At 41.7% G+C, this 23,475-nt stretch overlaps 1 protein-coding gene across 2 annotated transcripts in view; it reads right to left on the reverse strand.

Moving 5' to 3' along the window:
• LOC310878003 (serine/threonine-protein phosphatase 2A 56 kDa regulatory subunit gamma isoform) overlaps positions 1-23,152 on the reverse strand; it is a 30,820-nt gene extending 7,668 nt beyond the window's left edge. Inside the window, exons 1-11 of one of the 2 annotated variants that reach the window (XM_083792044.1) lie at positions 22,940-23,152; positions 17,709-17,908; positions 15,019-15,129; positions 8,552-8,644; positions 7,591-7,721; positions 6,805-6,864; positions 6,143-6,251; positions 4,686-4,739; positions 4,173-4,343; positions 3,015-3,142; positions 178-279 (exon numbers count right to left, since the gene is read on the reverse strand). In XM_083792044.1, the coding sequence (XP_083648170.1) occupies positions 178-279; positions 3,015-3,142; positions 4,173-4,343; positions 4,686-4,739; positions 6,143-6,251; positions 6,805-6,864; positions 7,591-7,721; positions 8,552-8,644; positions 15,019-15,129; positions 17,709-17,908; positions 22,940-23,033 (1,253 nt within the window). In that variant the 5' untranslated portion in view covers positions 23,034-23,152. The remainder of the gene's footprint in view (positions 1-177; positions 280-3,014; positions 3,143-4,172; positions 4,344-4,685; positions 4,740-6,142; positions 6,252-6,804; positions 6,865-7,590; positions 7,722-8,551; positions 8,645-15,018; positions 15,130-17,708; positions 17,909-22,939) is intronic. The other variant, XM_083792045.1, reaches the window with a different exon arrangement.
• Positions 23,153-23,475: the final 323 nt, after the last annotated feature.

Below are 23,475 nucleotides of genomic sequence, written 5' to 3' on the forward strand. Positions count from 1 at the left end.
AACAAACATGTTGGAAATAAAACGGTTGCATATGAAAAAGAGCAACCTAGAGGTGTGGATAGTTCAGCCGTGAAATGCCAAACTTTGTCAATTGCGTAGAAACAGGCAGTGTCATTGCAGACAGAGTCACATCAACTGCTAGACTCTGCATACAGACTAGGTGAGTATAGTACATACTTATTTTTCTCAGCCCTGAACTGCTGTGTGCAGTCGTCAAATAGCTTCTGATTCATCTCCATGAAGAGTTTCAGAGCATTGTAGATGAGGCCATGAATAGTCCTGTGAATGAACACAAGCAAAACGTACACGTGACATGAGTCAGCCTGGAATCAGAGCCCAACACACACATTAAACATTACTGGCAAAGGCCAATGTTGTCCCCCAGCACAAATACCAATTAAAATTCCTGGAATGACTTTCCATTAGCACTAAAGCAATTATTCTACTTTTGGCAATTCAAAATTTCTCAAGGACAAAATTATTCCTATCACATACTGTACCACATAGATATATATAGTTTCGCTGTTGTTTAGAAATGTATATTTTAAAACACCCTTTTAGCATGTAAACTAAAAATGCACACAAAGTGGATTCTGCCAATGTAACATTATAAAACAACTTCTACAGTATATGACAAATTCCTGTTGAATTTGCCATTTGAAGAACTGAACTGCAGCAATGTAATTCGAGGAGACTATTTATTTTCTAAACAAACTAAAAACTAACTATTGAAGATGTCTCCCCAATATTAGGGGTTACATCATAGCAACACAAAGTGTTTTTGTTTAATTCTACATCAAAACGAGTCTTTGTTAACTGTCAGCCATCCATAACAGCATAGAATGCCAAAGCAAGGATGCCAACTTTCAGGATTCGGTTGGCGATGCTTATGGCTGCACAGATTCTGTATAGTATATAAAAGATATGTGTTAACCAGGGCATTTGTCCCAGTTTATCCAAGATTAAAGTTGTTTTGCTTGTACTGTATAAAAAAAGTGTAAATACAATGCAAGCAAAAACTGAACAATGTAAATTATTATGCGAGTAACAATGTGTTGATTTGAGATATTCATCTGTCTGTCCATCCATCTGTTTGGTGTTTGTTTTTCATGGTGCCATGATCCTGATTGGATCGAGTGTGTATGTGTGTGTACTGTGCATTATTTTCAGAGAACCGCATGGCATTACAAATTCATACTTGTAATAAACATTGTACTATATTAACCCATTTTGGGCGGGAACCCCTTTTGGTGTTAGCATTATGTTATGCTTTAGTTATTGAAAAATAGCAGATCTACAAGCTCATAGCGCGCCACCGCCGCTCGCCTCTTAACAGGGACACGGAAGTATGATCACATCTCCCCGATCCTTGCCTCCCTACACTGGCTTCCTGTGCGCTACAGGATCCAGTTTAAGATTTTAATGTTTGCTTTAAGTCTTTAAATGGGTTGGCACCAGTCTATATTTCGGAACTTGTAACTCCCAAAGTATCGACAAGGGTACAGCACTTTGTTTCAACCTTGTTGTATAAAAATGTGCTTTATAAATAAAGTGGATTGGATTGGATTGGACTGTCTTCTCAGAATTCATGACTGCATTCACTTGACATCTGTTCTGCTTCTGAATAGATTTATCATCTGCCTTGCATTTCTGTAGATCTTGAATCATCTGTCCATCAGCACCTGTCCTTCATCTGTCTGCCAAGTCTCCTTCCTTCCTTCTCTCACCTCATCTCTTCCCCCACTGTCTATAACTAATATATACTGTCTGACAAACTATATTTCTACTGGTACTAGCTTCGAGTTCATTATCTCACTAGAGGACTAACAATGATCCCGTTTCCCTGTGGTATTTTCAAGCAAGATAAAAACTGCAAAAAGCCGTCTCTAACCGTTCCGACTACTTAAATACACACCCCACGTTTGACTTTATTGAACCAAATGAGTCACATTCATTTGCTTGTGGAAACAAAATCACAAGAACGCGGGGGCGACACATTTTAATCGCCGAATAATTATAGCCTAATCACGCTTTTTTGGGAAAGACGAACAATTTATGGAATTCAGTCTTTGTTTATTAAATGTAGTACTTTTAAGGTTTTTCAATAACATGCAGAAACCCTTATATGCGTGTGTAAGCTGTAGGCTATTAATTTCACACGGGTGAAGAATTAAATGTGGTATTGTGCATAAAAGGTATTAAAATGAAAAGCCAAGTCACATGGCTACAGGCAGAACAAACTTATTTTTCATAACCTGATCACTATTAACTTTAGTAACTTATTTGAAAACTTCTTTGGGAGTACTTTACAAATATTAAAAGGAAAACACATCAATGAAAGAACATTAACATTTTGTCAGATGACCATAATAAGTGGCCATAGTGCAGGGTTCCCCAATAGGCGGCCCCCTTGTGGCCCCTGGAAGAATACTTTTTGTGATATAAAATGGCATTAAATGGGGGTCAGTAGCCTATGCATGTCAAACTGGGCATTCTTTACAAATGGGGTATTGCCCTGAACATACATTTTCAGGGCAAGACCTCGACCTCGCGCGTGCAGACTCGGCCCCCAGCCTGGTACCCTAGTCAAAATATGGCCCCTGAGGAAAATTTATTGGGGAACCCTGCCATAGTGTAGCCTCGGTCCCAGGCTTACTTATCTGCGAAAAGAAAAGCCTGGTCACAACCTAAGGCAGAGAAGCTATCGGCGGTTGTATCCTCCGGAACAGCCGTCAAATGTATTTCCCCCGGATACGATATTTTCCCGACCAATCACAACACTTGTTTCATTCGCGGAGAATGTAAACTGATTTGTAAAGCATCAACTATTTCACTTCCGCTAAAATCCCGCAACTTCCGCTGATAGTCTTTTCAGCTTAGGTCTTGCCCAGGGTGGCCATAGTGTGTAACAGGACACTTGGTAATGACAGTTCGGGGAGAGGATACAGCAAATAATGTCCACCGTAGTGTGAAATGTACTAGACTCTAGATTAAAGCATAATGAGCAAACGTACTTGTTCCAGTGGGTCTTGGAGTTGCGGTAGAGGGCGGGGAACATGATCGGCAGAATCTTCGCTGCGTTGTCACTGATCAGACTCATGATGTACTCGTTGTTCCAGTAGTAGAGAGCCCTTTCTGCCACCTGAGAGACAACACATACACACGTTGTTATGTGCAGCAGCTTCAACTTTAGGCAATTTCACACTGCAAAGTGCACTTTAAAATGTGTTAATTTAACTCTGGGGGCCCCATATGGGGCTAGCGCTAAGATGGCACTAAGCCACATAGGGCCAGCGCAAAGCCCATGTCTTCCCGAGTCGAATCCCGACACACACTGCGCTTCTGAACTAATCAGAGCGTCGCTTCCCTTCCCTTCAGGCTATGGGACAACAACTCTGCGACGCTGGAGTTGTTAGTTTACAAAACATTACAAGTCAGATACAGAGCATGCAGCTACTACGTGGCTTATTTCTAAACGATAATATTTTCAGATACATATTTTAGCGTGCCGATTAAGTTTAAAATGAGTAATACACTCTCTGGATGTCATCTTGAATGAGATTAAAACGGAGTAGTTATGTAATGGACATCAGCTGTGTTTGGATGACCATGGGAATCAAACAGGTGAATGAAATCAAGATTACTTTTTATTCATGAGGGACTCACGTTTTCATTCAAAGGAAGTAATTAAAATTGGGTTTAGAAAAAAATAAAAATTACACAAATTGAAATTGTTTTGGCATCCATTGTTAGGTATGCCCATATGATGACCACGGATATGGTCTAAAACACCAAGGTATTTTTTATTTCACTATGTCTTTAAGACCAGCTTGGAGATGGTCTTATCGCATGGCACAGTGAAACACAGGTGTTTCGTTGTTATTTTGTTATTTAGAAAGCAAAGTGCATTGAAGGTGCCATGGGTTCACAATGCGCACACATTGATTGCAATCAAAATCGTTCGATCTGAACAAAAGACTCAACAATAAGGTGGCATTTCAAGAACTTGCTGGAATTGCTGGTGCCGTGTGAGTTAGACAAGCAGTGAGGGAAAGAAGCACAGCATGTCCTTATTTACAGTAGTTGCATGCCATGCACCTAATTTATTCACTCTCAAGAGTTAAATGAACACTCAGGATGTGACAATGTGGCGTTTGTCAGTTGTCAGTTACCTGGAAGTGCGGACTGGACACACACTTGGCCAGTTGTCTGAAGAGCGGCTCCTGGACCTTGACGAACTCGGAGGGCTCGATGACGTCCAGGATCTCCTCGAGCTCATTGAGGAACATCACCTCCTTGGGACTGTGGGTCTTGGGCCAGTATTTCAGTAGGGCCATCACCACCTGTCCAGACGGTCAAATTAAGATGATGGGGTCGGATGGGGTTTGCTAATCACAGTTTAAAGAAAAAGGTGGTATTTTGGGATAAATAGAGGCAAGCAGTTCATCATCAGTAGTTCTGAACAATAAACAGAGTTTACATTGGGATGCACGATATATCTGCCATGTATACAGTACATTTCTGACAATATTCCCCTTGTTGACATAATATCTGCAAATAAGTGTACATTCACCGATTGCAGAAGCCAATTTGTATCCGTTGTTGTGATGCATGCATTTTGAATTTCCATCAGTGCATCCTTTTTGCAGTATAGTCACACTGAATGTGTAATTAAGCTGACATACCGGTTCAGTGAGAGTGCTGTCCTTCTCCAAAAACTGCACCACACAGTAGGCCAGCTGTAAAAAGCATCCATACATTACACACTAAAATCAGGAAGCATTTAACCACACGAACCCTAGCATGATAGCATCCCTATTCTTGGCATGACATAGTAGGGGAACTGTGGGTGGAACATTTGGTGAAATTAGCTGATGTTAAGGGTATAAGATTACGTGGTTAAAGCAGGGGGGTGGTGAGGGTCCAGGGCGTTCCAGCTATTTGTATCTGGAACATCAGTTTAACTTATTTAACCCTATATACCCCTGAAGATGAGAGATATTGTCTGTTCTGTGATCTAGATGAAATTGAAAACAAAGATCACTTTTTGTTTTACTGCTCTAAATACGATGACATACGGAATATTCTGGTTAATAAGATGTCTTCTATATGTGGGGATTTCCTAGATTTAAATGACCATGTAAAAATGGAGACATGGGACTTTCGTTGTAGCAGATTATATCTGTCAAGCTTGGGAAAGAAGACAGAGTACTCTGTATACATCTGAGGTGTAATATAATTAATTATGTATACATCTGAGGTGTAATATAATGAATTATGTAATGTAAACATGCTGTAAACGCATAAATTATGTAATGTAAAACATGCTGTAATTGCAACTGTGAAATAGTGTCTTATAAACCCATGAGGGTTGGGCACACGAAAAGAAATAAATAAACAATCAATAAATCAACATACACACACATTTTTAAACATTTTAACAACTCTGGAATAGAGACCCCCCCACGGTCAAATACTGTACATTTGGTGGTCCCCGTCATGAAAAAACCCACTACTGGGTTAACTGATCAGGTGTTTGAGTGAACACACAAGCAAAGTCAGTGTAACACAGGATGAGATAAGCCAGCTGACGCATCATTTCCACCGGGCTACAGAGAGACAGACTGGCGTAACTGTTGTAACCATAGTTACTAACTCAGCCGTCAGAATGCCAGGTGTCCAATATCACCGCCTTCTCGGTCTGCCGCTCTCTCTAAAATAAGGCTATAGGGCTGCAACTGTCCATTACTTTTTCGATCAATATTTTTGTGTTGTTTTACATAACAAAAAGAGTAACCACATAAGTGTCATTTTATATTTTGTGATCATGTTCATTCACAATTTTTGTATGACGTGTCGCAGCGTGTTGTGAGCTTGTAGATCACTACCTTTTTTATTTCATTTACATTTTTTTTGCCGAAAATACGAATTGATTGTTAATTATTTTATGTAATGGCTTCAAAATACACACACACACACGCACACAGTTGACCAGAAGTATATTAGATATTCTGTTTTAACTCAATGCAAAATATCTTTGCCAAACTCAATGCGTTGCGCCTTGTGAGGTTGTATATCTGCTATTTTCAGTTCTTCAAATACACAATTGCAGCTGCCAAAGTAATACCCAGAGACCTCTTACCTGTGGATGGTAGACACTGAGTGATTTGACTTTGTGCAGAGGCAGAAGAACCTTCAACAGGAAGATCTTGTGCTCTTCTTTTAGTGGTAAGGCAAACCCGTTGATTATACTGCAAGAGAAACAAAATATATACTGTACTGTATGCTCAGAGAGAAATCCAAAATGATGATCCGACTAGCATTCTGAGGCTTCGTACACACCTACACAACAAATGTTCGGTCCGTGTGCAATGTCTGATTGCGGCTCCAATTCATTTTCAATGGGAGTCACATGGTTTGACCAAACATCTGTTTGATGAGCGGGGCGCAATCAGCAATCAATCAAACACAAATGTTTGATCAAACCATGTGACTCCCATTGGAAAAGCATTGTGGTGGCACAAAAAAAAAAAGAAACGACCAAACATTGCTCGATTGGTGTTTGGTACGTGTGAATGAGGCCTGAGGCTTTCATCATATTGAAATATCAATTGCAGATTATGACAATTATGAAGCTGTCACACCTCAGGGAAACAAAGACATGGCTTCATGGCTCACTCTGGACTTTATTCCACATGTGACACGGTGGTAGAATGATTTGCAAGACCCAATACACATCATTCGTGCAGACATTTAGGCCATGTTGTTCAATTATTAATAGCGTGATTACATTGCTCCACATACCTTCCAAGAATTTCCAGGAGTTCAGCTATACCATTATGGTGCTCCGTCTCATAGATAAACCTACAGGGGAGAACAAATGAGGACTTTATTCTTCAGAGAAGCAAATTAATCAAGTTGTTGTCAAGTCAAGTTAAGTTGTGTTGTCTACAGTGGTGTAAAGTAACTACGTACATTTACAAAAGTACTGTACAGTACAATTTTGAGGTCCGTTTTTTGTACTGGAGTATTTGCAATTTTCAGTACTTTAACAGTTATTTGACAACTTTAGTTACTTTGTAGATTTTGATTATTATTACAAAATATATACATTTTGGCAGATCTACAAGCTGCGACGTTTTGTGAGCTTGTAGATCGGTGAGCTTGTAGATCGGCCATTTTCAAATGACTTTTATACATTTGAAAACAGGACAGTCTGCATTACGAGTACTTTCTACTTGTGGTACTTTAAGTACATTTTGATGCCAATACTTTTGTACTTTTACTAAAGTAAATTTGAATTCCTTTTACTTGTAACAGAGTATTTCTACATTGCAGCATTATACTTTTACTAGTTAAAACCCATTTTGTCAGGAACCCCTTTTGGTGTTAGCATTATGTTATGCTTTAGCAGATCTACAAGCTCATAGCGCGCGACCGAGCTTGTAGGTCTGCTATTTTTGAAAAATAGACTGACACAGAAAACTGTCAGGATGTAGAAGAAGACATTTTTAGAATCTGATCTCAGGTCAAAATGGGTTAAGTAAACAATGAGACACTGGTTGTTTATAAACAAAGGGCTGAACTCACCTATAGAAAATATTATTGATCTGCTTCCTGATGTATGCTCTCAGGCCCAGGAACTTCCCATAGATTCTGTGGAGGGTGGTTTTTAGGAAGTCTCTCTCTCTGGGATCTTCACTATCAAAGAGATCTAGAAGCTATAACGAAACAAAGACGGAAGAAAGTTTGTAATGGGATTAGATCATAGAGTTATATATCTATAGAGAAGACACCCGAGTTCTCCTTCCATCCACTTGCATTGAGTTGCTCAAAAGCGCATGAGGCGGATTCACTCCTCCTTCCTGGTAGGAACAGAGTGCATTCTGGGATTGATTGGTTACAAACACATGAACGCGCTGCCGTTGACTATCATTGTGCCGTTTGTGCGCGTTCGCCGTTCACGTATGAAACATTCGTTCACGTGTCATGGCCCCAATCACATGAACGTGCGCAATGATAGTCAACGGAGCAGCGCTGGCTCGAGCTGCACTACCAAATCCGGCCACTATGTCCATTTCGCCTCAGGGTTTCCTCTGGGTGCCTTCTCTAGAAATATATACTCTAAGGATTAGATCCATGATGGTCCTCTAAACATTACTGTCGGCTTACAATAGTCATGTTTACTACAATAGCAAACAACAAAATAGGCTTTGTGTTCCCATAAAGGTTTTGTTTTCCTCATAAAAAGGTTTAAAGTTATATTGAAATCCCCCCCCCCCCAAAGAAATAAAATATATATAAAGAAAAAATATTGAAATCCATATTGAGGATTTTTTGTCTAAATTACTATTAATATAGTACAATGTTTATTACAAGTATAAATTTGTAATACCATGCGGTTCTCTGAAAATAATGCACAGTACACACAAATACACACACTCCATCCAATCAGGATCAAGTATTCCCTGCGGCCATGGTGATGGTATATAAAGTATTTAATTACTTTTGGTTCTGGCTAAACGAGGCAAACTGAACCTTTGGCTCTTACCTGCATTACAAATTTCTGGTCGATGTATTTCTTTGCTATGTTTGGCTGAAAGTCAGGGGATTCTAAAAACCTAAGGAAAAACTCATAGACGAGCTGGAGGAGAATGAGACAAGAAAAGAAAAGAAGAAACCATTAGGAACAGCAGTTGCTCTTTGATGCTGCAAATGGGACTACAACTAAAAACAGCTTTTCTATTTGCTCCGTTTGTCTCTAAAACAGATTGGAATTAACTTCCACTGATGCAGATCAATTCATCACTTGAGCCGTACACACGTTGTCAAACAACAAATAGCGAGAATAGCCGATCCACAAGCTCACAACATGTCGCGATGCAATGCGCTGTGAGCTTGTTGACTAACTATCATTTGACTAAATCAAACGCAGCACGCGGAGCGGCGGAGTCAGTTCAGTCAGTCAACCTCAAGGGAGGTTCTTGCTTGCTCAAAGGCCCATACTATGCTCAAGGGGTTAACATGCTGCATTACTATGTGGGAGTATACGTGTGTGCAAGTCTCTCACGTCATTCGCTGATGCGGCAGTCAGCTGACTAAGTGGGCAGGCTACTTAAGCTCACTAGACTCCATGCTCTTCCTGCCTTCCTCTGCTCATGGTTCCCCGGTTGTATGTGATGTTTTCTGTTCCTCGTGGTTATTGCTGCTGCCTTTGCTGTCCGCGTGTGCAGCTACTGCTGCTTAAATTATGCTTCTCAGCTTCTGTCCATGCTGTGATAAGGGCCTGAAGGTTGTATGCAAAATATTAAGTTTGATATTATTCTGCTAATGCTGCTGAGCTCGATTATCTGGCTTCAACAAGCTTCATAATAGCCTGTTCTGGTAATTAAGCCAGATGCACAGACAGTGCTGCAGCTTCTATTGTAATGTGGTACGTGTCTAGTGTCTACAGTCAAAGCCACGCTTTCATTTTGCTGATGTTTTGCCAAGTCAGTTCAGGTGCAGTGTTTGTCCCCTCCAGCTATGGGTCCTCAACTCATGTGCAGTGGTTGCCACATGCGCTTTTATAAGCAACTTTGGGCTTGTTTTCTGTAGTTAATCGTTATTCTGGGGTTCTGTCATAGATCCAAATGACCTTGTCCATGAAATGTATTGTTTCAAGTCATTGTAGTCATTAGGGTATATATATTGTAAACTAAGTTCTCACGTGGTGAGTCCTAGGTATGGGATGGTTCTACACCTAGTTGCTTTCTTTCTCAAGATCTGGCAACTCTGCTGCTTGTTTGTCTCCAGTTTCATTCATTTTGAAGCAAGACTTCAGTCACACTCTGCTTACTCTAGTATTACTTAACACGTTATATGTGCTTTGAAAGTATTGCCGTGAGTTAACTACCTTAATGGCAATCTCTATAGATTGGTGCTTTACTGCTTTGTAGCCATGTGGTTGTTGAGGTTTCCTCATTGCCATGAGGGTTTGTTCATGCTAAACTAATGCTAAAGCTAGCACCCTTTCTCCCTGTGATTTATTATGTTTCAGTTTTGAATTTATATGTGGCATAGTTATTATTCTTAAAGTTTTCCATGTTCCATTCAGGACATCATAACATAAGTTATTGTTAATTCATCTCAATCGATTCAGTTATGTGCAGTGTCATATTAAAGTAGGTTAAGATTGCAAATTGCATTTGCAGTAATCTCATGTCAAGTGTCATAGCCTTCTGTCTAGTTTATTTACTTCTGTAAGATTTGTTTCTAGCTGTTTATTTTGGATGTATTTCTTAATGGGCATTTAATTAGTGCTTCCTTTGTCGTGGTATCATGTCTCAGCTTCTCTATACGGGTTGAGCTGTCTTGGAGAAGAGCTGAAAGCCTTAACAAACTGCTGCCTCCGTCCGCCCCTCAAGCCTATCTAGCTGTCGGTCTAGTCTCTCAGTCTAGTGTATACCCTCCTCACTCTCTTTGAGGTCAGAAGTTCAGATCAATATATACGTATACGTATATAGAGTCTTGTCACCGTGCGTCCCATTGCCCATTTGTCACTTTTAATGTCTCAGATTCATATTGTATGTTCTGTTGATCAGTCCTTGAGTGGGATTAGGTAATGGCAGTTGTTTCGTGGGACTGAAGATGTTTCAAAAGGTGGTAGGTTAGCAGCTCGCTGCGTTGCTTCATTTCTGCACAGCTAACATCCACTGCCAGGAGCTCTAAATTGAAACTCCTAAGCAATAATTCATCACTTATCCGTGAGAGGATCCGGGTTGAAGGAAGGCAGCCATAGACTATGTCTATGTTCGCAGCAAGCTTGGCTTCCGTGTCGCAGTGCTTGTGCGACCTATCGGTTGTGGTTTCCCCGGTGCAGTCTGGGGAATGTACTCTGCCAGTTGTATTCAGATCAGTAATTGATTTGATGTCGCTCAGTGCCACTATATAGTATTGAGTAACAGCATTAGGAAAATGTAACCAAAATGTAACCCTAACCCTAACCTTAACCCAACAGGATAATTATGTCATAGGTATACATGGAGGCCTCATATCTGGTCTCGAAACGAGCCTCCAGATTCCTAAGGCCACCCCTGGTTAGTTGTGTGACCTCATGCAGTGTGTCATCAGGACGACGGATCCAAATGTTTGGCTCATGGTGCTCATTAAACGTCTATGTTAAGTAGTCTATAGTCGTGCAAGATGGCCAGTATATCTTGTTAACCTATTCAACGTCGCAGTTAGTAGGGATGGGGCAGATTCTCTTGGGGCTGCTTGGTAGCTACTTTATCAGGTGGAATCCTACTGTAAGCCTACTTTTTCTGGCACTAGCTCAGCGGCCTCGTGGTTAGACGTGTCCGCCCCCGGACTGGGAGGTTGCGGCTCGATCACCGGCTGGGTCATTCCAAAGACTAAAAAAATGGGAACCAGTGCCTCCTTCGATCCTCTGCACTCGGCACCAATGGTCGGAATGGAGTAAGTCCCTGCGTCATACTAGCGTCACGTCCAGGGGCTGTACGTGTACATCATCTGCTCACTCTACTGAAACAAGAGTTAGGCTCCTGCCCTCGGGCCTCATGACTCGGCAAGGCTGTTTTTCTGCTCATCTTAGTTATTGCAACTAATGGCATTGGATGACAGTAATCAATTCATAGTTATTTGCATAGATGTTGTCAATCAACTGTAGCCTTTGTCATTGCTTCTTCATAGAAGCTGTTAACGTTGTGTTAAATTAATTAATAATATTAATTAATTATTAATAATAACTAATATTTAATACAAAAAAGTGGCTATTCAGGACAGGCACATATATAGGCATGCTTTCTCTCAAAGCATATCATGTTTTATCTGTTATTTGTGGCTCATTCGTTCATCAGGTCATGACCCCCAGATCTTTTGGTCCTAAGCTTTCTTTCAGCACAATCACAGATGTCCCGGGTCGCTCAGTCAGGAGATTCACCAATGCTTCTTCAGCCGGCGTGGGCCGGTTGGGGTTTCTTCGGAAGTGATGGTTCTAGTATCTAGCGAAGAAGTAAGTCCATCACCATCACCCATGTGCAGGCTGCAGCGCCGTCGATCCTCCAGCATTATAGATTGCTTGCATGGGTCATCTCATCTTAGTTCTGGACGAGAGTGGTATCGAACAGTTCTCGGGTCTGCATGACATGAAGCTTAACTTCTTTAAAGCTCAGAATCAATTGCTCAAAGGCCGCTTGAGAGCATATGCCGCTCATGTAAGTTAATTCATAAAGGGTCTCTATCAGGTCCTCCAATGCTGGCCTACTTGAAGTGCCTAAAAGAATGTGCACAAAAAGAGGCAGCTTTTTGCTTTTACGGCCCAACAGCCTGGAATAAACTTCCATTCGAGCTCAGACACGCACCCTCTGTAGACATTTTTAAATCTCAACTCAAGTCTCACCTCTTCACTCTTGCTTTTACTTGAGTTTTACTATGCACGTTCCTACCCTGCCCTGACTGATTTGCTGCATGTGGTGTTTTTATTTGTTTCTATTTATTTTATGTTCTTATATTCAATTTTGTTCTTTGCCATTGTTCTATCATTTTAACTACTTGTGTTTTATTGTATTATATTTTTGTGTCCTGCCCTGTGAAGCACTTGAGCTGCATTTATGGATGAAAGGTGCTATACAAATAAAGTTTATTATTATTATTATCCTTGGGTGTTTAAATAGTTTAGGATTAAGATCTAAGGCTTCTCTTTAAGTATTGGTATCTCGGCTCGTGGGTGTGGGAAGTCTCTCCGTGCTTAGGATCCCCTATTCACTCTTTAATTCATTCAGTCAGGATGAAGTATAAGTAACTCTGTCTCTGCTCGTGTCTTTTAGTTCTACATTGGGCAACCTGCTCCGGCTGCGTTCCGGATTCCGTAAGGTGGCGTAAGCCCTGCTTAATCGGCTATCGGTCTCCTCAGCACATTCCCTGGCTACTCCCGATTCTACTGCCACGCTGATGCACCAGTCGCCACCTGAAACTCAGGCCATGGTCCTCATCTGCCCATGAATCATCATGTGCATCTAATCGGAAGAGCTTTCAGTTGTTTATTCAGGATGTAATGAGTGCAAGTACTGTATTCGATCAGGAATGGTAATCTTATTACCTTCATATACGGTGGTCGCTGGGGGTAGTTCAATTGGTGGCATGTCACAAGCTAATGTTAATAATGGTTTGTTGATGTTCCTCTACAGTGGCATTAAAGGAACATCGGGGTAATTGTGGTTCCTCACTCTGGCGTTAGAGGAAAGTTGGGGTAACATAAATGGTTGCACTACATGTAAGATCTGTGAAATAGTTCAGGTAAGCCTCACGGCTATGGCATGCGCCATAGTTACACGTAGCTCACGTGTATCCGTGCAGGATCCAGAAATGCATAGCTTGCACTCTCGAGTCACTATCGAGTGGGACATCTGCCCGGATGTGTATCGGTTGAGAATTCCCGTAGGCTGATGGCGTTTCCTCATAAGGAACGTCGGCGTAATTGGGCCAATGGTGTGTCCTCATACTGGCAGTAGAGGAACATTGGCGTTGCACTACACGTAAGCCCTGCGAAAGCAGCGTAGAATATTCCTCTATAGTGGCATAGAGGAATGGCCTATCGGCGAGCGCAGCCATGCAGGCCTTTTTCAGCTTAAGCTTAAGGTTAGTATATGCTTGTACTCCAAACCAATGGGTTTTGAGTCCGGCTTTCACCCCACACATTACTTTCTCACAGATAAGCCTCACGGCTCGCAGTCATGGCTACACATAGCTCACGTAAAGTTAAAATATCCGCGCAAGATCCAGAAATGCATAGCCGTTGCATTTCGTCACTATCGTGTGGGAAATCTGCCCGGATGCGGGGGACATCTGCCCGTAGGGCGTTCTCGGTTCTGCTTTGTTGGGGGGGTTAGAAATCCGTGCAGGCTCCAGAAATGCATATTTGCATTTCGTCACTGTGCATTCATAGTGGGTCACCTGCCCGGATCGACGGTGAGAGTTCACCGAAAGGTATGTGTGTTGGGGGGTTATTGTATATCTATCTCCCTGCTCTTATGTTTTATGATGTTGCTTAATCATGCCGAGCAGGGAGAAATCCAGCAGAGCCGAACGCCAAGTCAAATATCATATGCACACTCATTACTCATTCTTCAATAAATATTGTTTAATCTATTCGTGAGTTGTCTGACTGAAATCAAACGCAGCACGCGGAGCGGCGGAGTCAGTTCAGTCAGTCAACCTCAAGGGAGGTTCTTGCTTGCTCAAAGGCCCATACTATGCTCAAGGGGTTAACATGCTGCATTACTATGTGGGAGTATACGTGTGTGCAAGTCTCTCACGTCATTCGCTGATGCGGCAGTCAGCTGACTAAGTGGGCAGGCTACTTAAGCTCACTAGACTCCATGCTCTTCCTGCCTTCCTCTGCTCATGGTTCCCCGGTTGTATGTGATGTTTTCTCCCACCACCACCCCAGCACCACCGGTGGGCTCTGCTATCTATGCTCCCCATGGGGGGGTTATTGTATATCTATCTCCCTGCTCTTATGTTTTATGATGTTGCTTAATCATGCCGAGCAGGGAGAAATCCAGCAGAGCCGAACGCCAAGTCAAATATCATATGCACACTCATTACTCATTCTTCAATAAATATTGTTTAATCTATTCGTGAGTTGTCTGACTGAACTATCATTTTGAAGAATTGCCCAAAATAGTGATGGCTCATTAATATTAATATTCCTTAAACAACCCAGAGGAGGCAGTGCAAGCCAGATGTTTATCACTGCTGGAGTGAGGACTTTTAAAGCACTTCTAAGAAATCTAATGTTTAAATTTATGAAAAGGCTTTCAAGCCCCTCAGTGAGCTGTTCACGTTATACATCTAGATTAAGGGTACACTGGCTAAAATGCCTGTATGTTCTGCCTGTGGGTTAACTTATATACTTATGTAAAATTATGATTTGTATTGCCCGTTGTATCTCTTGTATTTTAACCCCGTGTATGTATCCCTATTCAATAAAGTTGAATTGAATTTAATGTGGTTAACCTGTAGGTGTGGCCATGCAGCCTCGAGTGTGGGCTCATCCTCTTCAGGGTCAAACTCTGCTCCAGTGGGGTTGGACGATGGAGGCAACGTTCTAAACATATTCACAGCAAACTGGAAAGGAAAGGGACAAAAACAATCAGAATTGAGAGGAATTACAATTTAGGCATTAGAGCGACTTACAGTACGCAAGAACACATGGCAATACATCAAATACAAATACATAGTCATCAAGGATCATGTAAGTAAGCTAAGAACCATCCGTCTAACAGTACAATATTTGTACAATTAAACTATAAATATACAGTATATAATTGAATGTCTACATAATATGCTATCTTACATACCTTTTTTTGCCTCTTTTGCTAATTTTGAATATGTCCTAATAAAATACTTTTAGGTCTTTATTGTCAGCACCTATAGTTTGAACTAAGGCAAATTGAGAAAGTATCCTCCAGCAAGCAATAGTGTTTTGAATTTAATATGGCTAATTATACAGTAACTTCCTCTCAGGGCACAAATATCTTCTGCCTAGAAAAAGTAAATACTGTGCATGCCAGCATGATAGATGACTTGCATTAGATGAATTATTATTCGTTTTTACAAAGTTTACTAGACATCTCCAGTTTTCCTTAAATTCTGGTCTGCAGTGGTCGCATGGTTGGGCCGAGCTATTCACTGACGTTTGGTCAAGGGAATTTAGCATGTTATTTAGACAGATGCTAGGTTCATTGGTTTTTCTGGCATCCTATAGTTTTCCACGTATAGATTCTTTATTTTTTTATATCATTATATTGTTTAGTCTGATTTACCTTGATCCTATATTACTGAGGCACTACACTGTATCTCTGCATTTGATATATGTGTTTACCTTGCTTACTGTAAGTCGCTATGGATAAAGAGCATCTGCTAAATGCCTTAATTGTAAATTGTGTCATTCATGCTAGCAAAAGCTACAGCATCTGCTCTGTTGAGACACCTCCAACAGTGCTGTGCCACTGAGCATGCACTGAAAAGCTTAGTATCGCTAAAGATGTGAAGAGCGTTACGTTAAATCACTTATTCCTGTGTTCATTCTTTGCCGACACTCTAATATCAGTCATAACTTCTCCCAATGCATGATTGATTGATACTGAAATAATTACGCCAACTTTCATGTTCATGAATGTTTCAAAATGGTCCATCTTTAGCCATCCACCAAATAAAAAAATCGTACCTCTGGCTCTGCATCCTGGCAACTGGCCCTTAGGTTTACACGGGCTTTGCCCCACAATCATCAAAGTGTGCGTTATGTTCTCGGCCTCTCTCAGTGTCAACTGACTCCCCTGTGGGCTGCTATTCCCAGTCACACAGATCATGGGACAGTGCAGGTGGCCTACTAAAAAACACTAGGACCCTTGTTTGTAAAGAAGGGCTTCTAGGTAGATTTTATAGTGTATGATGTACTATAAGTCTATAACTCTGAACAGGCTGTAGTTATGATACTTGTCTGTGCATTATTTGATACCCTCAAGAAGGCCAACCTACTTGCCGAAACGTTGGTTTAATAAAGTTTATAGCATCGTGACTATACGAGCTGTGCGGCCTCTTTTCCTTTCTTAGTCAAGGACATGTCACATGAACACTTGACAAGCTTCCACTTAAAAGTAAAACCCATTTCTCTTGCTCAACCTGAGCAGAGTTGGCTCCACTTGGTCCACTCCTTTTGCATAGGAACATGCAAGTGCTTGCACTTAAGCGAAGTTTAACATCAGGTTTAGGTTTCTTAGTCGGACCGACTTTTGAACACGAGTTCTGGGTTCAATCCCGGGCACCGCTAACTCAGCCTACTGTATGAGTACTACTAAATATCATGGCTTGGATAACCAAGTTGTTATTATGTAGATGTTGCACTCCACCACAGCAGTCCATCTCACAGGATGGATTCTATCTATGTTCTAAAATCTAAATAAATGAATGCTCCATTTTATAGCCTACGAAATGCTGTGAGCTTGTAGATTGGCTAATTTACCCACTTTTGTTTTTACCTGTCTGGGAATTGAATCAAGGAAATTTACTTCCATTCAGGAAAATATGGGTTTCTGAACTGTCCACAGCCCTCATATGAGAAACAAACTGAGTAGAAAACAATTGTGGTATTTTATCATGAACATTATGAAGATATGTTGAAAAGTGGTCCTTTAACATTTCCAGTGATATTTATCCTTATCTGCTTGTAGAGTACATACTGTACCAAGGACATACATGTACATAGTTTAACCATGTTTGCAGCACTCAAAACACAATTGAAACGGTTTGATCCGTCTACGTATTATTGGTCATACTGTAAACATGATCTGCAACTTACTGCACACATGTTGGCACTACATGTGTGCAGCTTGCACAGTGCATAGCATACCTGCTGCTTTTTCTCCCTCATTCTAACATTTAAATGTTATGAAATTGTGTCTTATTTTTTACAAGAGTCTAACCTTTGATGAGACGCTCTATACGTGCTAAAATCCTGGATGTTTAAAAAGAGAACAAAAGTTTTCCCGTTTAAGATAATTTGTACCAAGATAATCAATTCTGCGGTCCGTTTCTATTTACAAAAAGTGTGCACATAATATTAGTTAATCGGCAAACATTTTGCCGTCAACAGCGTTTTATCTCATCATCTGAAAAGCAGCTCCGTATAGAGTAGCTCTACTGACCATGTGCACCACCTCTGGGTAGATGGGCTCTGTGATAACATTCCTGTTGTGGGTGATGTACTCCACCATCTCGCTGAGCGCCGCACGCTTCACCTCCTTCCATTTCAGGTCACTCAGCGGGTCAGACAAGAAGTCAAAGAGGACGCAGCACTGCCGCAGCTTCTGGATAAACAGCTTCTCCTGTTCCGCCGGGGCCACATCTGAGGAGGTAGAGAGGAACAGTTAGAATAAATGGTAAATGGTGCATTTATATAGCACCTTTATCCAAGGCGCTTTACATAGATTGTGCATTACCCATTCACACACCGATTCACACACCGATGGCAGCTGAAACCATGCAAGGCACCAACTAGCACATCGGGAGCAATTAGAGGTTCAGTGTCTTGCTCAAGGACACTTCGACAGTAACTCTGGGGGAGCCCGGGTTCGAACTGGTAACCTTGCGGTTCCCATCCAGGCACTCTACCCCTGAGCCACCGCCATCTGAGGAGGTAGAGAGGAACAGTTAGAACGGACCAAAAGGAACCCGATTTAGAATTCGTCACACAATGGTGTTGCACACTTTGTGCAACACCATATGTGTTGTATAAATCAGGCTGTAGGGAGCACAATTATAATATGAAGAATGAAATGAGTTGATGGATTGTGGGCATGAAAATGGTGGGAAAGTTCCGTGCTTGAACTGTATTCAAAGCTGCATCCAAGACAGAGGAAGAATGGAACAGAACTGCAGGCAGCAATGAGCAGCCGACGGAAGGAACAGAATTTTCATGTAAATATTAGGAGAAAGAAGAAACAAAGGCTAAGATGTAAAGAGCAGAGTGTGAATGAGGATGATGGATGTAGAGGAGGAAAAGAACAGATTAAAAATAAGATGATGATGACGACGATGGGAAGAAGAGGAATTGTGGAAGTAGGTGAGAGATCACAGTCGAGCTTTTGGAATAGCCAATGCCTTTGAACTTCAAAAAAGAAAATATATTTTTGTAGCGCATATAAAAACATAGCCACAAAGGCCACATTGTTATTTTTATACACAGTGGTTTAAACACTTCCTCATTCTCGTTTCCAAGTGCTCAGAATGCACTGACAATCTAGATTCAGCGCCACTTCTCACAAGACAACGCAAAGAGCAACTAACCTCTCGTATTGCTCTGAAAAGTCCTATCTACTTTCAATGAATAAGCTTTATTGTCATGTCACATCAGTTTTACAAGTAAAAAGGTTTTTGTGCAGTTCCCATCCCATCCCAATGTGGTGCAGCTGTGGTACAGTGTGACACTATAATAAAATGAGCAAAAGGACATCAGTGCAGTAGTTTTTCCTCACTCAAACACTTGCCAGTACTGTGTCTCGCTGTGTTTTGAGTCCACTGGCTGTCTTCACAGGAAAAGCTCATTCTTGCCCCGTTAAAAGAGCCAATCTGTCAAATGAATTGGTGCCGATAGTGGCTAGCCAATGAACTAGCTTACACCTAGCAATATACTATTCGGTTTCTATGAGGAATGCTAAATGTAAACATGCTGGACACCCACCCCTTTTTGTCCAGTTAAATAAAAAAGGTCAACATTAGAAACTTTTCTTTTCAGTATATGGTGATGAAGGAATGCCATGTCTTTTCTTCACAAAGCCTTTAACGGGCAGGTGGAGGGTGTAGATTTGTAGAACTACATCAGGGTGTGGCATAGCTTCGGTTCATTCACAAACAGAAGGAGCTGCATGTGGCACAGAGAGACAAGGCCTGTCAAATCAACATGCGCTCCTTGGCTCCGCTGTCTGTTGCCTGGCAACGAGCCCTGACAAGCCCCCCCTCCCCTTTCCAGAGTGTGTCCAGGTATGGTTGTGTGGAGTGTTGATACATGACAGGACACTCAGGCCTCTCAATTAGAACTGGTACCCACTACCCACTAGGTCAATATCTTGTTTGAGCCGAGTGAGTGAGGTGGAGTGGGTCATGGGTGTGGAAGCAAGGAGCCAAGGGCAGCAATGATTAAATCAATTAATTAAAATAATAATATGAATGTTTCTCACATTGGTCACTGACTCAGATATATAGAATGTATTCATCCTTAGTCGTCCAAACATAAATGTGGACTGTAGATGTGATTTAATATAAAAATGTTCATCGACCCTAAAATGCCCACAGGAGAAAAAAACATATGCTTAATTTGGGGCTGAGACATATCTCTCTGCAAAATGGACTGACAGCATTGTTGAGAAAATCAACCAAGATGAAATGTTGCCATAGTATTTAATGTGGTTTAAAGCTCAAAGTAAGGACACTGGCATTCAGAGTTGCATCAACCTTAGCTGACATAATACATGCAACGCTTTCTTTCCTCTTAAGAAAGGTTGAGGTCTGTGGTTTCAAAAAGGTAACAAACCAACAAACCCAGTGCACAGAGGACTGTGTTCACTGAACCTCATCATTTGGCATGGCCCTGAGGCTGAGTCTGTAGATCATGGCGCCACTCCTGGGCCAAATTAGATTGCAAACACAAACAAAATGGCTAAACACATCAGAATGATGAAGCCGTTTCATACAGCTCCTCTGATTATGCTGGGACCTGTGGTCCTGACATAATCAATGAGTTAATAACCAAGTGAGACTATAACAGAGTTCAACAGTGACAAGGCTGCAACAACAGGACATTGACAAATGAAGGTGCAACATTTATTCTTATTGTAATTTACCACATATGCTAGCCTATAACACCTCCGATAAATAACTTTGCCTCTGAAGAAAACAATCACCACCAGCCAAGATCCATCATATTGCACATAATTACACAAAATGGTGTTGCAGTGGAAAGTCACACAGTGTTGAACTTAATATAATATGAGAGGGCAAACATTCTACAGAAAGAATTGGACGTACACACTAGGAAATAAAAGCCATAGTGCCAACTACAAATGCCCTGATTTCACAGAGGCCTAGTACACAAAGACTGGCAAACACTATAAGACAGAATAGAGGACACCCATGCTCCTCCTTGACATTCTTGCAGACGGGCAGATTCTGGGTAAGTGGAGATATCCTATAAAGACAACGGAGACTTGGCCACCCCACCCCACCAACACACACACACACACACACGTCTGCCAATTTATCTTGATGACAGCGAGAGGTTGGGAATTCCAGAGGTGAGGGGGGGGCCGAGTGTACGTTTTTGTAATTTTCATTAAGTATGACAATGAAAGGTGTTGTCCCTACCACAGCAGAATATCCACACAGGCTCTGGAGAAGTTGCCATCACGTTCCAGCACCAGTGATCATGTAAAACAAATTTTATGCTTCTTACGAGTAATTAATCACTGCATTTTCAACTTTGTTGTGCAACAAATACTTTTATACTTTTTCAACAATTACAGTAGATGGACACTGGGGCAACTTGTTTATCTGAACCACTATTAGATGACATTACAAAAGAAATTCAGCTATGATATAGTATTTCTAAATATGCCTGGAATCGTAATGAATATCAACCAGCATGTGATTTCAAATGTGTATTTACATTCAGAACGGGATCTTTAGATAACTCCATTCAGAACGGAATCTTTAGATAACTCCCTTCTTCCAGGAAAATGGAATTGCTTTCAATTTCAACCTTGCATTGATGATTGGCAAAGGCAACAAATACAGCCAAATGTGTACATCATTCTCAAAAAGGTGACGGTCTGTAGAGGTCTCGTTTATTCATCCTAGGACTGAAACTGGACTGGAATGTGTCCCGGTGACTTGCACTCTCGTACACACCTTGACCACGACAACCCTCTGCTTCCCCTGCCTGTGTGTGTTACGTGTATGTACACACCTAACATATCCAGTAGACTAGGTTGTGTAACGAACAGCTAAAAGGCCCACAGTTGTTGTGATGCCAATATTGACATTAATCACAAGGTGACCGACATCCTATTAATACCATTCACAGTAGCCTGATAAAAGATGTGTGTGTGTGTGTGTGTGTGTGTGTGTGTGTGTGTGTGTGTGTGTGTGTGTGTGTTTTCCTAAGAGGACAGAAGGATGATTTAGCTTCTTGTCCCCGTTATGGAAGGAAGATAATAATAAAAAATAGAGGAGTCACACTGAAATGCCAGTCCCACCTGTGGCTGATATTGATTTGGCAGCACTGTATTGTTATAGTGACAGCACGGGATGGATGATGGGCTGTTTTTGATACTGTTCAAGTTCAAGGTTGTACTTCATCGTTACATCTTGTGTACAGTCAGGTACATGAAGTAGCTCCAAACTCAGCTTACTATTAACCACTTTAACGCCCCAAACAAACACCTCAAAACAAACGTTTCAAACAAAAGGGTGAAATACTGTTTACCATTATCACGCCTTCCATCTTAAAATTGTATAGAGAAGTAGATCACATCAGAGCAGGAGAAAGAGAGAGTTTGATTGTTCACTGGATGTCATTCAATGCAGTGGTCCATGCTGGCTTCAATCAAGAGCCTAATCAATAACAGCCCATGGCTACATTCAACACTGGGATGCACCACAGACTACAGTGGTAAAATGCAGGCATGTCCTTTACAGTTTACAACAAGCTAGCTTCTGTTCTACCTGTATCAGAGGCAGTGTTCCTGCTGCCAAAAGAACATTAGATGAACCCTAAATATAAAACACATTCTGCACAGCAGAGACCTGGGCCGTAACATCCATTTCGACCGACAACAGTTTATCTATCTCAGACTCAGACTGATTTGTGCAGAGATGTACAGGAGTGTGGAAAAACCCCAGGGCAACAGTCTACCAGCGAGACAGAGAAGACAAATATGAAATATGGATTTGTCTGATTAATTTGTCTACAAGCACTACATAATGACATAACACCAACGAGACAAGACACACAAACATTAACATGAAAAGGTAGGGGAGACAACCCTTCCCTAGTCCATGACCTCACTTCCTTTGACATCACTAGCCTGGCGGGGGGATGGGCACAGAGAGGAGAGCTAGCTAGTAAAACCAGCTTTTTATGCAGCTCCCTGTCCTCACAGCTACGCATACAAGCCTTGTGAATGAGCATTCCCCAGTTACAGTTAAAGCACAATATATAAGAGCTTAATCGACCGGTCCTCTAAGAAACAAAAGACATCAAACACCTGATTGCTGACTAACCAGGCAGTAACCAGTGGATGGGAACAGGAGGAGCAGAGCAGCATAGCTCTCTTTCCCTCTAATTCCCTGGGACAATAGAGAATACATTGTGCTTACATACCTCTGAAGTGCATAAGGGCCACCGGCTGAAAAGGCCCATTGGAATTAGGTGCATCCACAACCATCCTGTCCCCCGATTTATTGCATGTCAACATCTAAACCTCGACCAGGAAGGCGATCCACTCAGGGCGAGAGGCCAGCCTCCATTTTAGCACAAAGGCAGATCAGAAAATGAAGCTCTCTGCTGCTGGAGGGAACTGGCTAGTTAGTGATGTCAGCAGGGAGGCAGCCCGCTGGTTGGCTGAGCGCAAGGCTTCTGTGGAGCAGGAGCAGAACCATAGAGTTGAGCAGAACAGGCAAGGGCTGCTGAGAGAGGGGGAGGGTGATTGGCTGAGAGGACACGGACAGGGCGGGACATGCAGAGGAATTTTGGACTTGCCCCCTTCCGCCTCCTCAAAGCTCACTCACTGCTCTCTGATGACGCTCTGACTGTCTGCTACAGATCTTAGATCAGCTTTACTAAAGACTATTTCACATGTTAACCACTGGCGGGGCTTAAAACATGATCTGATCCAGGATAAGAGGCTAGGAGTAACT

This window comes from Protomyctophum parallelum (genome assembly GCF_964188405.1).
Source record: "Protomyctophum parallelum genome assembly, chromosome: 20".
Taxonomy (NCBI): Eukaryota; Metazoa; Chordata; class Actinopteri; order Myctophiformes; family Myctophidae; genus Protomyctophum; species Protomyctophum parallelum.